The sequence below is a fragment of the Polyodon spathula genome, chromosome 1 (assembly GCF_017654505.1).
Source record: "Polyodon spathula isolate WHYD16114869_AA chromosome 1, ASM1765450v1, whole genome shotgun sequence".
NCBI classification, from domain to species: domain Eukaryota; kingdom Metazoa; phylum Chordata; class Actinopteri; order Acipenseriformes; family Polyodontidae; genus Polyodon; species Polyodon spathula.
The window spans coordinates 1,948,343-1,962,069 of record NC_054534.1 but is presented as its reverse complement, the minus strand read 5'-3'; the positions used below and the strand labels follow the sequence as shown (position 1 = coordinate 1,962,069).

Below are 13,727 nucleotides of genomic sequence, written 5' to 3'. Positions count from 1 at the left end.
TGCATAAAAATTGAAAGTGAATGAGTAGCCAGTGGGAAAAGGAAAGATCTGACAGCGGTCCAATCATTCGTGAGCAGAGGCGGGTGTTAATATGCTGGGTAAGCATTGAATTTCACCCACTGTTATTGAGAAAAATAATACATTTCAGCATTTAGAATTAAATTTTCTATCTCTATATTTTTTTATTTCACCAGACAAGGGAAACACCATAGTAGATTTAGTTAAGAATCCACTTTCTTTGAATAATTGTGCTGGAGATGAGCGATCTTTAAAACAGATGTTGACAAGTTTGCCAAATTGAAACAAAGCAAGACGCTATCTATCCTCTTTTATTTTAGTTTAGGGTGATTTTTATTGTCTTCAGCTTGTTCAATAACAACGCACTGGATACTGAAGTAAACCGCAGCTATGGTTCAGCATGAATGTGACCCTGACAGAGCGCCTTGTTCAACCTTGACCTCTGTACACCAGAAGCAATTTTATTGAACAAGTATGTTTACGTAAATTTAAAGTAACATTGCCTGTGTTGATGAGTATATATGAGAAGTGGATTGATTTGGTTATCAAACAAACAGAAAAAGCCTTGCATAATTTTTTGCTCCGCCCCCAGTGTAAAACTAAACATTCTCCTACACCATTGAGAACTGGTGTTTTTCCACAGCAAACTGATTCCTCTGATCCCTGTTCATGACGTAGAAAGAGTGGAACAGTGCATCCTTTCGATATGTTTGATTGGTCTCGCAGCAGTATGTGTGAACATAGACTGCATGGTCTTGCACCACTATGTCCACTGAGACAAGGAGGTGTCCCAAGAGGAAGTGTTACAGAGTTTCGATAGATCAGGATTGGCAAACTCTATATTTAAAGTAAAGCCTTCTAAATCGTGGCATCACACAGTCTCAGCATTCCGATCAGTCTTAGCACTAGTAGCAATCGTACCAGTCTCAGCAGCATCAGCACCAGTATTACTAGTGTCAGCAGCATCAACACCAGTCTTACCAGTTCAGCAGCATCAACACCAGTCTTACCAGTTCAGCAGTAGCAGCAGCAGTCTTACCAGTTGCAGCTGTAGCATCAGTGTCACCAGTCTCAGCATTAACTTCAGTAGTAGTGAACCAAACACATGCCTCAATGAAGGTATAAACCAACTTCATCTTCTTATTCATATTGATAAGGTCTGTTCTTCTTGTCCTTTTTAATATCACAGTGTGAATAGCAGCAGTTTAGGTTGGTGTGTTTTTGCTGAGAGATTTGTTTTAAAAAATATGGGTCATGCAATTTGAAATATCATTCAAGGTGTGTCACTGTGTTAAAAGAGTTAGCGACTTATATTGCTTTGCAGTTTGTATTAATAGTCTCCAGGCTTTATAAGATGACAATTATCACCTTTGTAACATAAACAGGATATGCAGGTTTATTAAGAAAAGAAAGATTTTTGCCTCAATGAAAATCTATTCCTAGCTACAGCCTGATTGCTTTAAATGCTTGTCGTTTTTGAAGAGGCTATATAATAATTGCAAATAGTAGACTGCAGTGGCATTTATACAACAGTTCAGTTTGTGACTAGACCTATCAAACGTGTTGAATAGAATGAAAGCATTTTAGTGCTGAAGATTATAGAATGTATTTTACTATTTAAAAAAGACATCTAGGCTATGAGTTTAGTGTGTCATTGCATTTTATTTATGTAACATCTGATTTGCAACATTGTTAAAACATTGTCTTGTTACTTTGAATCTTACATAAAATGTACATTTTTAGACTCGGGTTTCTGATTTTTCACTTTGCGCTGCTGTGTCTTATTCCTTATGAAACTCATTTGGTCTGTGCATGTTTTGATGGTGAAATGCACAAAAAGTGAAATTCACAATTTTGTGTGTATTTAAATATTGCTCGAAGGTGCTGCCCCCCTTTCATTTTAAGCAGCCCCAGTTTGAAATTCACTCCCACCTCTCTAGAGGTACTAGAGTGCAAGTACTGTCAAGTTACCATACATATTGTGCCAGAAAAAAACTACTACTAGAATTACTGAACATCTCCAGTCTAAAACGCATATAGCCTAAGAAATCCGCAATAAAAAACGGGTACCTCTAGCGCTACAACCCCGTTGTCTATTAATTAAACTGTGAAGAAGAGAAAAAGAGATGAGAAGATGGTTGCAGCACGTGAATGTAAAAGGGCTTTGGCATCTTTCCCAAGCAGATGGATGGCAATAGGCTCAGTTTTTTCATAAGAGTGCTGTCGTACCATCACAATATGCCTCTCCATCAGAATTTGCTACCAGTAGCTAAATTTGACAGACTATAGATGTCACAATATGCCTCCTCGTCAGAAATTGCTACCCCTGTTTTTGTTTTTTTTTTTTGGGGGGGGGGGGGGGGGGGGGGTTTACAATGGGGAAAATATGGTAATAAATTCTGGGTCATATTGTGGTGTCAGAAACTGCTACCCTTGTTTATCAATGAAAAAATAGATAGACAACAAACACTGTTTATGCTACATATTTTCATTTAAGTTAAATAATCTTAGGAGGGTAGCGTTACCCATGTTGAAAAAATAGTCAACAGCAATACTTGTATCCATTTACAGTTACTTAATAGCAATAATTGAAAGGATTTAAGTAGGATTTTTTACTGGCTCGGCAAGCGGATGACGTAAAGCAGCAGCGAGCAAGTGCAGTATGGAAATCTTATAGGGAGTAAAAAACGATGCGAAGCAAAGAATCACGGCACACCTCTGCAAGCTTAAACTAACATGAGTACTTTTTATACATATGATAACAATTAAAGTACACCCTGTTTGGACAAGACTTTTGGTAGTTGACACAAAGAAATCTTCTCATTACAGTATATAAAATGGAAGCCCTAAATATAATGTGTATTGTGTCCTGGTAAAGTACCATTAAAACTATTATCTACCTGTCTGACAAGAGGAATGAAGGAAAAAAAAAACTGGGACTAAATGGAATCGATGTGTGTGGAACCTGCAGTAAATAATGCGTAACAACAAGGTTAATTAATCATGAGGACATGAATTAGTCTCCTCATAATGTATAGGAGACCACATTGTGGGACTCCCTCAATAACTGATCAGTACACTCGGTATGTTCAGGTGCTGTTGTTATCATGAGCCGCCTTTGTGTTATGAATCATTTCCTGCAGGTAAAACTCAGACCCCCACGTACCCATGCTTAGATATATATATATATACATATTTTTTTATTTTTTTTTTACACATGTGTGCACCAAAGACACAGTGTTTAGGCATTTTCATTCTTGCCTGTGGGAAATGCAAAGCATAGTTATTGCCCTTTTCCATCACAGTTAAGTGTACTGATTCTTGAATGCCTTCCTCTCGGTGCAATTTTGGACTTTTAAGATTTTTTATAATGAATATGATGAGTTCACACATAGTTTTGCACAAACTCAAATTTTCTGTGTACTGCACAATAACAAAGCCCTGCAAAAATTAAAAACACTATTTAATTTAGACCCTAGCATTTTCACTTGTGTTGTTATTGGAACTCATTATTTGTTTAAAGTCTGTGAAAATAGATCAGAAAAGAAGTTCTTTTTCACGAATTGCTGTTGAAATTTACAGCTGCATTGCTCAATCTCTTTGCTATTTCCATTGGAATTCTAATTTACAGCTGCATTGCTCAATCTCTTTGCTATTTCCATTGGGATTCTAATTTACAGCTGCATTGCTCAATCTCTTTGTTATTTCCATTGGGATTCTAATTTACAGCTGCATTGCTCAATCTCTTTGTTATTTCCATTGGGATTCTAATTTACAGCTGCATTGCTCAATCTCTTTGCTATTTCCATTGGGATTCTAATTTACAGCTGCATTGCTCAATCTCTTTGCTATTTCCATTGGAATTCTAATTTTCAGCTGCATTGCTCAATCTCTTTGCTATTTCCATTGGGATTCTAATTTACAGCTGCATTGCTCAATCTCTTTGCTATTTCCATTGGGATTCTAATTTACAGCTGCATTGCTCAATCTCTTTGCTATTTCCATTGGGATTCTAATTTACAGCTGCATTGCTCAATCTCTTTGCTATTTCCATTGGGATTCTAATTTACAGCTGCATTGCTCAATCTCTTTGCTATTTCCATTGGTATTCTAAGGATTAAAAAAGTTGCAATATATAATTCACAACAATGTTGACACAACAGCTCAGACAAAAGTTAGAAATAATAACATGTATTAGATGTGGTGCTATATTACAACACTGTGGCGCAGCCAGTGAACAAAACACTCACATATATATAATATTATATTACCAACGGGTTAGTCTAGTTTTTCATGTCTATAAAGGGTTTTTATAAGGAAGTTTCGATGTGTTTAAATATTCTGTAGTATCTTATGGGTAAAAGCTGTGTCATGTCACAAAGGAACAAATAAAGGCACTCATTATACTTAGTGTTCATTTAATATAGCAGCCTCGGTGTATAGGAACACCTCCTAGAACACTTTGGCTAAGGGAACACCCTTTTAACCGATTCAGAACTGATACAGTATGGTTTTGTAACATGATGACTCATCATCATCAAACTGAAATTAAAATGGTTTATCCAATCTTTTCAAAACGGACTTGTCATTGAGAGAGTAATCTAGAGATGCTGCTGCATTTTTACCATATGTAAGGGTGTTTTGTTAACAGTTTGTCAGTTCATTAATCAGCGAGTTATTATGATTTTTATTAACATGCGCTCGCCTCCTGCTTTTCTCTTACTCTGTTCATTATATATGTTGATGCACCTGCGTCATGACATAAGTAATAAATACATTTGTATTTATTGATTCATGTCGTGATTGGCTTTGGTATGATCGGCAGTGAGATTGCTTTACAATTACATCATTTACACATACAATTTTATTACATGATGTTATATTATCAGTACACAGCAAGCTACAGGCAAAGACAAACCAATAAGGAAACAATAACTAATACAACATTCTTGGTAAAACATCATGTTTCACCCATAGAATACATGTATCAGGTGGTACAAATGCCTCTTCAATTCATGCATAAGCAGGCCAGTAAAGAATGCTTAAAGTATTTGCAAACTATATACAGACCTCATGAAATAATAGATAGAAATATTTAACATTAAACACATTGCGAGAACATTATCTATACATATGCACAGTACAATATGTCAGGACAGCGTTATATTTACCCTGTATTAGCTATAGTGAACCATAGTAGTAAGCCATTATATTATACGTTAGGGGTATGCTGATACTCGTATTTTCAGAGTAATTACCTTTAAGAAATTTGAAGTTGTTAGGCATTAATGAAATGGATTAAAACATGAATTACTCAACCCTTTTTTAAATTTAAGATACACCTGCACTTGCGTTGTGTCCCATGTTGTCTGTATCGCAGTGTTTTATTTTAAACATATTGCCGACTCCTTTGAAATTTGTTATCAAACCTCTTGGGGTCGTATATCAAAGCAACTCATATCTCAACATTTACTCCAGATCGTAGGCCACGGGAAAGAGAATTTCTCTTATACCCAAGTTGAAGTTGAAAAAAAGTAATTTACCTATGACGTGTGAATACAAATATAAAAACAATTGGGATTATGTTGAACAAATATCCGGGACACAGATGATCCAGACACTAGAACAATCAATACAATATACAGTACAGCCTGATTCAGTACTACGGGGAGCTGGGTATGAGTCTCCGTAGTTTTAGATATTCATCACGTGTCAGTGAGAGTGCTGTGGGGGAGGCTTGCTTCATTAGCAAGACCTGATGCAGGGCTGATGCTGTTATCACATGCCCTCCAGAAGAGGTTAAAGGTGAACTACCGATGCCATCGGCTAGTGACCTAGACCCCGCAGCCTCCACCTGTAGTTCTGGTACATGACCAATACTGGAGGGGTGCCTGGTCACTTGGTAGCCTTGAGTATAGGGAGGGCAGTGGCTGCTGCCACCTAGCACCAAGTTTTTGTCATCATTGCAAGGTCTTTGCAGGGGTCTGTCCTCAAAAGAATAATGCTTGAGGTCTTCTTTGTGCTTTTGTTGACCATACACTCTTCTAATTGAATCACACTGTGCGATGTGAGATATGCCAGGTGAGCCAGACGAAGGCACGATGGCATCAGGGACTGTCTTTACATCGCTGTGACAGTCAGACATGTCTTCCCACTCTTTCACTTTCAATCCCATGGGAATCATCTGGCCGTTGACACAGGTGTACCTGGGATGCCCGCTCAGGCTGGTCTCTGAGGCAATGAGATGGCTTGCGCTGGCAGGATCTAAGGGGTATAAATACCTCCTTGACTCAGTCTCTCTGGAGAGCTGTCGCAGCTGATTCCTCCAGATCTGATCATCTTCAGGGCTCCTTTGGCCCCTATAAGGCCTCTGGAAATGCTGATCATTGGCATTCTCCAGTGGCCTGGCTGTCATATCCACACTGGGCACTGATCCCCTGCCAACATCGCCAGGGTCTTCATATGCAGATGGTGCCCTACAACTGTTAGGTGAGACAATGGAGCCTGGCTTGTCTTTCAGGCTCCTGAACCAGCTCTGCAACAGCGAAAAGGGAATCTGGATCTCCATTTTGTTAGTTGTGGCCTGAGGATTCAGAGGCCCCAAATGGGATTTACAAGGCTCACTAACAGAACCCTGAATGGCTTCGCTATTGCTTCCCCTTATTGCCAGGGAACTGGGAATGCTGCAGCTTCGGTCCTGTGGAGCTTGTCCATTGGGGCTAGGTAGTTTTGATGCAGAACCACCTGCAGAAACTGAACAAGGAGACCTCATCAGGTCAATCACAGACACCTCCTCCTGTAAGGCAAAAGACTGTCCAACTATAGGGTCAGGATCCTTGAGTGGAGATAACATTCCATGTGCATCTTCCTTTGTAGAGTTCCAGGAAGCGTACAGTGGCGAAACTGTGTTTAAGAATTTGGGCACTTTGCCGTTGGGCTCTGGGGTCAAAGATAAGGGCTGGTCTGGTTTGCTCGCAGCTGCTGTGTTCTGGGGTTTCAGACTGAGGTTCAAGGGTTCAGCCCAGCATGATGAATGTGTGTACTCCTGGGCAAGGTGCCTGAGCAGCACCGGCTGTTGCTTGGGTCCTTCAGCAGGTTCTTCTGGCTGCATCGCAGGCTGGTAATGCCTCTGCCTAGGGACAGTCAGCAAAGTGCCAGGCTGGCATCTGGTCAGTGAAGGGTTCAGCTTGTAGTATTGTCTCATCTGCTCAGCTACTGGCAAGGAGACTAGCCTCACCTGGCTGTTAGGAACCGAATCCTGGTGTTTCTGAAGGCAACAAAAAAAGAGATCAATTAGAGAATTACAGATAACATTTGCTGTGAAAGGTTGGAGCGTAAGTCTGGGTAGCTCATGGAAATGTACAGCCACAACAAAATATCAACAACCCCCCCTTCTTTAACCAGGAATGGAGTGTTTCCATACAAACGCTTATGAAATGAATTGATTTGGTCATCATCTAACCAGGAACCCCATTGTAGAGGTCGTCTGGAAAGTAGGATGCAATATGTTTCTTGAAGGGCTCTACCTATATGCTGTAGTATATGTAGGTCAGGGCTCAAGGCTGCACATTTCCCATCCTCACTGATCTGCTACTGTGTGTGCAGTAGAGTACCTCTCGCACTGCAGCGCTGGGCTGGCAGAATCTCAGACTCTGCTGTTGCAGTCTGTGCTTTGCCATCTTCAGCTCAGCCGACTCCTCCTCCCTCTCTGCTAAACTCCCACTCCAGGACCGTTTCTGAGGCCTGTGCTGGGACAGAGCAAGGCTCCCCCCCCCCAGGAGGTGTCGCTCGAACGGAAGAATCAGTCTATGAAAAAAAGAAAAAGGTTTACAGTTTAAAGGAGAAGGAAACTGACAACGGCATCAAAATGCTTAAAATAAATCAAAATAAAATGAATAAACACTGCTTCTTTTTTGTTGCCCATTGTTAGCAATATGAACAAGCGGAACATTGTTTTTGTAGTTGTGCCCCATGCTTATATTTCGGGGGGGTGGGGGGAGGGGGAGGTGGATGGGTGTCTCTACAGTACACTCGCTCGTGAAAAGTTAAAAAGGAAAGAATAAAAAGTGTAAGATATAGCCAATTATGTGCACGTAAGGGTTTAAAAAGATTCCAAATGCACTAGCCAAACTGGACTCCTCAATCCTCCTCACGCCATAGAAAATACAAACACTACAAGGATACAAAACACAATTACTTAGGTATTATTGTAAGCCAGACATGTCAATATTGTGCAACTGTGGGGCTGCACAATCCACACTGTTGAGCAGGTAACATAGACATGCTTAATAAAGGCATTGCCCGTCACCAAATTATCTCATGCACATCTGAAATCTAACTAGGATATAAAAACCCCTAAACTGAGATGCATAACTTAAATTCAGCTTAGCCAATAAAATAAACAACACCTGCTACTTTATCACATAGCCACCACAGGAATGAAACCCAACTGCAATCCTCTCTGGCAGTGGTTCTAGACAAAGACACTATTGTGATGTCACACTGTTACAAACTGGTCACTGAAGTATGAAAAAGAAATACTCTTTACAACAAATGAATGTCTTTTAACAAAGTAGTCCATCACTACATTGTAATTGGATATTATTATGCATCTTCCAAGCAGCCCTTGAGGACCAGCACATGCATCGTGATACACATCGAATGGCAGCCTGCATATCGCGATACGTATCGTGACGTGTGGGTGTCGTTACACTGGTTCAGCAGCTCCACTCACTTCTCGTAGTGCCGTCGGGTGCAGGTGGCTGCGCTTGTGCTGCGAGGGTTTCCTCCCAGTTTATTGTACACCTGCTTCCAGAGCTGGTGTTTCGTCACCTGGGTGAAATGAACACAGCACACATGAGGAGTCATGCTCAGGTTACATTAGAGACAGAAGAATGCATGTGGCAATGTGTTGATTCAATGAAACCCGTAATTAACAGGGCGTCTCAGACAGTGTAGATGTGTTGTTAATACTGTAATACCAGCCCTTCTGCATTCCTAAAACTGATAACTGAGCTTGTGGGACGGCTTGCTCCTTGCACTGCATTTATTCAGGAATATTGAGATATACTGTCTGGGTAGAGATAAAAAATGCTACCAATCCCTTATAAGAGTTTCCTATAGTAAAACCTTAGCAAAGTGTAACAAAGCACAGTTAAAGCATAGGTATGCATTGTAAAGCATAGAGTGAGGCTGTGCTGAGGGAGGCTGTGCTGAGGGAGGCTGTGCTGAGGGAGCTGTGCTGAGTGGGCTGTGCAGAGTGAGCTGTGCTGAGTGAGGCTGTGCTCAGTGACGCTGTGTTGAGGGAGGCTGTGCTGAGTGGGCTGTGCTGAGGGAGGCTGTGCTGAGTGAGCTGTGCTGAGGGAGGCTGTGCTGAGGGAGCTGTGCTGAGGGAGGCTGTGCTGAGGGAGCTGTGCTGAGTGAGGCTGTGCTGAGGGAGGCTGTGCTGAGGGAGCTGTGCTGAGTGAGGCTGTGCTGAGGGAGGCTGTGCTGAGTGAGGCTGTGCTGAGTGAGGCTGTGCTGAGGGAGGCTGTGCTGAGTGAGGCTGTGCTGAGTGAGGCTGTGCTGAGGGAGGCTGTGCTGAGTGAGCTGTGCTGAGTGAGGCTGTGCTGAGAGAGGCTGTGCTGAGTGAGCTGTGTTGAGGGAGGCTGTGCTGAGGGAGGCTGTGCTGAGTGAGCTGTGCTGAGTGAGCTGTGCTGAGTGAGGCTGTGCTGAGTGAGGCTGTGCTGAGGGAGGCTGTGCTGAGTGAGCTGTGCAGAGGGAGGCTGCGCTGAGGGAGGCTGCGCTGAGTGAGCTGTGCTGAGGGAGGTTGTGCTGAGGGAGCTGCGCTGAGTGAGCTGTGCTGAGGGAGCTGTGCTGAGGGAGGCTGTGCTGAGTGAGGCTGTTCTGAGGGAGGTTGTGCTGAGTGAGCTGTGTTGAGGGAGGCTGTGCTGAGTGAACTGTGCTGAGTGAGCTGTGCTGAGTGAGCTGTGCTGAGGGAGCTGTGCTGAGGGAGGCTGTGCTGAGTGAGCTGTGCTGAGGGACGCTGCGCTGAGGGAGGCTGCGCTGAGTGAGCTGTGTTGAGAGAGGTTGTGTTGAGGGAGGCTGTGCTGAGTGAGCTGTGTTGAGGGAGGTTGTGCTGAGGGAACTGTGCTGAGTGAGCTGTGCTGAGGGAGGCTGTGCTGTGCTGAGTGAGCTGTGCTGAGGGAGCTGTGCTGAGGGAGGTCAGCCTGTCATCCACACGTACCTCGTCGTATCCTCCGAAGCTCTGGACAGTCTGGTACATGACAAAAAGGTCGACTGCAAAAACAAGAGCACAGAGTAGGTGAAGGGTAAATCTGCATACAGTATGTAATTATTATGTGTGTGTGTGTGTGTGTGTGTGTGTGTGTGTGTATATATATATATATGGTTTATTCTTTCTTTACGCTTCGGTACACTTTCTGTGGGGCATGTGCATTAGATCACTATTGTAGAACAGGGAAAGCTGGTGGCTCAAAGCACACAGAGCTGACAGTATTGCCATCTCTTCATACATCTGGCATTTGCTTCAATAAAAGATTATGTTAACCCTGTAATGCCCAAGTTTTTTTTTAAATGAAAAAATACTTTATGTAACTAGATTCCGTTTCTTGTACAAAACTTTTTTCAGTCTGGCAGCACATAATGTTCTGCATATGGAAAATTCTGGCTTGTTTGGCTGGACCTTGAAATAATAACAGAGGGATGGCTTAAACATTGTATCATATGTGATATAGAAATGGGCATTATAGGGTTAAATGCATATTTAATTTTTTATGCTATTTTTTCATAGCTATTAGTGAACAAACCGGCTTTCCCACTCTCTTCAACATTACGCTCTCCATGTCATGAAAGAATGAAATACACAGGCTAGTTCTGGGAGTTCCAGTTAGTGTCAATTAAAAATAAACAAAAAACCATTAGCAATGTTTTTTTTTTTTTTTAAACTACTTTTTAAGGAATAACCAAGATAAACCAAAAGTGTATCAATATGTGTCAGTATTAGTTCTAGAATATGTTCTTTAAATGAAGTGACAGTCTTCTCTCTCTCTCTTTCTCTCTCTGCGTGCTCACTCTGTTTGAAGCCAAGGTGTGGGATCTTCTCGATGGGGGTCTCGTGGCTCCTCATGAAATGGTACAGCTCCTGCAGAAAGCTCTCCTCAGTCATCTCACTCTCATGTGCACCGCCAACCCTTTTCTCTCCCTCAGCTTCAAGTGCCATACTGCACCCAGTGATCCTGCCAACTGGAAACAACACAGGGTTTACAGAATGTAACATCTGTCTGTCTGTCTGTCTGTCTGCTTGAAACACAACACAGGGCTTACAGAATATAACTTATATCTGTCTCTGTCTGTCTGCCAACTGGAAACACAACAAATAGAACGTCTGTCTGTCTGCGTCTGTCTATCTGTCTGCTAACTACAAACACAATGCAGGGCTTACAGGATTGAACTGATAGCCCTACACTTGCAAAAACCACCATAAGACTTGCCTGTTTAGACTATACTTGCAGATCTCTTAATCTACTCCTTCTACTGTGTATTGTATTCACCTGACTTGAGCACCACATTACTGGATCCTCAGCTGATGCACTTTCCTAGCACTATTGCCCTGCTACTATGTCATTGTAGTTAAACATTGTTGTAATCCTAACTTGTTGTATCTTATTTTAAATACTGTATTTTAGTACAGTAGTATAATTTGCACTTACTGTAAACTACACTTTATTTAAATATTGACCAGGCATTGTAACACTGTACTGCCCTGTAACACCAGTAAATTGCCTTGGATACAGGCATCTGCCAAATAAATAAATACATTATTATTATTATTATTATTATTATTATTATTATTATTATTATTATTATTATTATTATTATTATTAATAACACTGTGTAACACAATTTTTGTTCCTGGGTAGTAAGTGTTATTTCCTAATTGCTTATGCCTCAAAAGTATAGAAAATGGCTATTACTATTTATAGTATAATCGTAAATGTCGAAAAACTACTCACTTCTAAATCTTTTGTAGTCATTTTTGTATTACTTTAGTATAAATACATGTTAATTTGGATTCATATGTTGTTTTTTTCTGACTTTATATGAACGAAAAGACACACATTTGCCCGTTTTCCCATTGGAAATAGTGATATTTTGAAATATCACTGTCCTGGTCACAAAAGCAAAGTTTGTGGGGAATAATAACCATTTTCTATACTTGTGAGGCATAAGCAATTAGGAAATAACACTTACTACCCAGGAACAAAAATAAATAAATAAATAAATAAAAATTGTTACACGGTGTAATAATAATAATAATAATAATAATAATAATAATAATAATAATAATAATAATAATAATAATAATCAACAGTTTAACATATTTATCAGACGGATCCACCTCAAGTGTCAGTGTCTGGTTCAGTGTTACACTAAGTACAATACACCTTGCACCGTTTATATGGTGTTTGTAAACAGGCCTCGTTGACAATCCAGTTTTACTTTTATTTTTTATCTGTAGGATAACAAGCTTCCTCCCCTGCTTGAAATGGGTCAGTGAGTAGAACATGCAGGCGCCTGCTTCTACATTCAGAGGTTAATGGAGACCTCAGGATAACATCTCATTTCCACGGGCAACCCAGGACACACACCAACAAGCAGCAGCGGCGCATTCCCAATATATCCCCCCACATTACAACTATTACAATGAAGAGCACTGACAGATATACATGATCATACAGTATGTTACAGTGGCAATACTACAATTACACTGTATGTTATTGAAACCAATGGGAAAGCTTGGGCAAGCTGTAGGGATGCACTCAGGGGTCTGAAGTCAACAGGATTATAGTGACGCGCTACATTTGATCATTTGTGTTGATTATATAGCGAAACAAGTCCACCTGGACACAAGACAGAACTGGTGACAACGCGTTCGACTTGAAATATGAATTGCTTCAAATTGTAAGATGTTCTGGTCCTGGTGCATACGCGCTTTGAATAGCGTTTGAATCGGACTTGGTTCATGCAGTCGTTAAAGTGGAAATCTGGAGCGGAGAGTGGGCCAGTGCCTAAACCACTACGACATTCCTCTTCATGTTTTTTTTTTTTCAATAAACTATTAATAAATCTAGTACATTCTTTTTTAAGTATATTAGAGAAGAAATAATTTCTCTGGAGTAATCTAGGAATTCGTCCTTTTATATAATATAAAACTGTCTGAGAAGATTTGGTGGTGATTTGGTCTGTTACTTACGCTGTTTTATTTAAATAACAGTGGTTAAGATTACCCCACACAATGACCATGTAACTACAGTTTTCTCGTATAATTGTATGCTGCTCATTGTAGTTCCTCCACAAACTTTCAAATATCCTATAATCTCTTCATCCCCTTGTTCCATATAGCTAGGGCGCTCTCCTTAGCGATTTTCTTCTTAGCTGGGTTTGCGCTAGAAGCTGTTCTTGGGGTATTTGAAGTGCTTGTACAGCGGGAATAGTTAATGCATTAAACGGGGCGATTTCCCCAGTAGCAGTACATGAACTATGGATTTCAGTAACAAACTGATCATTACATTAAATGCTCATAAGTAATAATACAGTGCTACTAATCGATGCACATCGGTGTGAATCACGCTGTAAATACAGTTCCGTATTAATGTATTTATTTGTTTGTTTAAATGCTTCTCACAATCTCCACTGCGCTGAATACA

The 13,727-nt window shown here is 40.8% G+C and overlaps 1 protein-coding gene across 1 annotated transcript in view; it reads right to left on the bottom strand.

Annotated features, from left to right (window-relative positions):
* Nucleotides 1-4,864: 4,864 nt before the first annotated feature.
* LOC121307974 overlaps nucleotides 4,865-13,727 on the bottom strand; it is a 12,579-nt gene continuing 3,716 nt past the window's right edge. Inside the window, exons 2-6 of the mRNA XM_041240294.1 lie at nucleotides 11,092-11,262; nucleotides 10,244-10,296; nucleotides 8,753-8,850; nucleotides 7,632-7,824; nucleotides 4,865-7,285 (exon numbers count right to left, since the gene is read on the bottom strand). Of these exons, the coding sequence (XP_041096228.1) occupies nucleotides 5,681-7,285; nucleotides 7,632-7,824; nucleotides 8,753-8,850; nucleotides 10,244-10,296; nucleotides 11,092-11,239 (2,097 nt within the window). The 5' untranslated portion in view covers nucleotides 11,240-11,262 and the 3' untranslated portion in view covers nucleotides 4,865-5,680. The remainder of the gene's footprint in view (nucleotides 7,286-7,631; nucleotides 7,825-8,752; nucleotides 8,851-10,243; nucleotides 10,297-11,091; nucleotides 11,263-13,727) is intronic.